Source organism: Mandrillus leucophaeus, unplaced genomic scaffold (assembly GCF_000951045.1).
Source record: "Mandrillus leucophaeus isolate KB7577 unplaced genomic scaffold, Mleu.le_1.0 Scaffold146, whole genome shotgun sequence".
In the NCBI taxonomy this organism is placed as follows: Eukaryota; Metazoa; Chordata; class Mammalia; order Primates; family Cercopithecidae; genus Mandrillus; species Mandrillus leucophaeus.
In genome coordinates, this window is record NW_012101432.1 from 963,176 (window position 1) to 964,647 (window position 1,472).

General features: G+C 39.7%; 1 protein-coding gene across 2 annotated transcripts in view; it reads left to right on the top strand.

The window, feature by feature from the left end:
- SUMO1 (small ubiquitin-like modifier 1) overlaps positions 1-1,472 on the top strand; it is a 38,913-nt gene extending 37,441 nt beyond the window's left edge. Inside the window, exons 5-6 of one of the 2 annotated variants that reach the window (XM_011974479.1) lie at positions 588-722; positions 1,278-1,325. In XM_011974479.1, the coding sequence (XP_011829869.1) occupies positions 588-686 (99 nt within the window). In that variant the 3' untranslated portion in view covers positions 687-722; positions 1,278-1,325. Of the gene's footprint in view, positions 1-587; positions 723-1,277 lie in introns of both variants that reach the window. The other variant, XM_011974480.1, reaches the window with a different exon arrangement.

Below are 1,472 nucleotides of genomic sequence, written 5' to 3' on the forward strand. Positions count from 1 at the left end.
GTTTCTAATAACATTTGGAATTTTATTCCTTGCAGTGTTTACCATGCTATATGGGCAATTAAAATTGTTTTAAAAGCATCTTTTTTTTTTTTTTTGAGATGGAGTTTTGCTCTTGTTGCCCAGGCTGGAGTGCAGTGGCACAATCTTGGCTCACTGCAACCTCTGGCTCCTGGGTTCAAGCGATTCTCCTGCCTCAGCCTCCTGAGTAGCTGGGATTGCAGGCATGCGCCACTATGCCTGGCTAATTTTGTATTTTTAGTAGAGATGGGGTTTCACCATGTTGGTCAGGCTCGTCTTAAACTCCTGACCTCAGGTGATCCGCGTCCCGCCCCCCGGCCCCTCGGCCTCCAGAGTGCTGAGATTACAGGCATGACCCACTGCGCCCGGCCTAAGAGCATCTTTAATAATTACTTAAATATTCATATATGTTCTGCAACCAAGATAGCTTAACACTACTAGAGCCATTCTGATCACTTTAAAATCCTAAATTCGCATGTGTTATGTTTAGATTTCTTAACATACTTAATTTTCATATTTAAAATTCTGCACAAAAATGTTACCTATAAAATTAAAAACTTTTTGGTCAGACACAGTGGCCCACGCCTGCAATCCTAGCACTTTGGGAGGCTGAGGCGGGCTGGATCACTGCAGGTCAGGAGTTGAGACCAGCCTGGGCAACATGGTGAAACCCCATCTCTACTAAAAATAGAAAAAGTAGCCGGGTATGGTGGCACACACTTGTAGTGCCAGCTACTCAGGAGGCTGAGGTGGGAGGATTGGTTGAGCCCAGGATGCTGAGGTTGCAGTGAGGTGAGGTTGAGCCCAGGAGGCTGAGGTTGCAGTGAACTAAGATTGTGCCACTGTCCTCCAGCCTGGGCAATATAATGAGACCCTGTCTCAAAACAAAAACAAACAAAAACAAAAACCAAACAAATTAGAATATATCCTATTATTAAACTATCATTTAAACTATTAAATACATGTTTCATTAGATTTAAAAGTTCTTTAACATAGCTGTCAAAAACGCTTCAATTTTATATAGCGAATAAACTGGGAAGTGAAATTGACTCAGGAAAGTAAGATGAATAACTCAACAGACAGAAGGAAAGACACCTCTATGTTCTTTAGATTAAAGAAAACAGGATTCTTAATATTAGAGGAGTGTAAGTATGGGTCACACTTGGATCTCTTTGCACTTTTAAATTAGTGGCCACATAATTGTAGTCAATTTAAAAACTGCTTTTATATTCTACTAACATTTTTCTTTCCTCTTACAGCTGGGAATGGAGGAAGAAGATGTGATTGAAGTTTATCAGGAACAAACGGGGGGTCATTCAACAGTTTAGATATTATTTTTATTTTTTTTCTTTTCCCTCAATCCTTTTTTATTTTTAAAAATAGTTCTTTTGTAATGTGGTGTTCAAAACGGAATTGAAAACTGGCACCCATCTCTTTGAAAGATCTGGTAATTT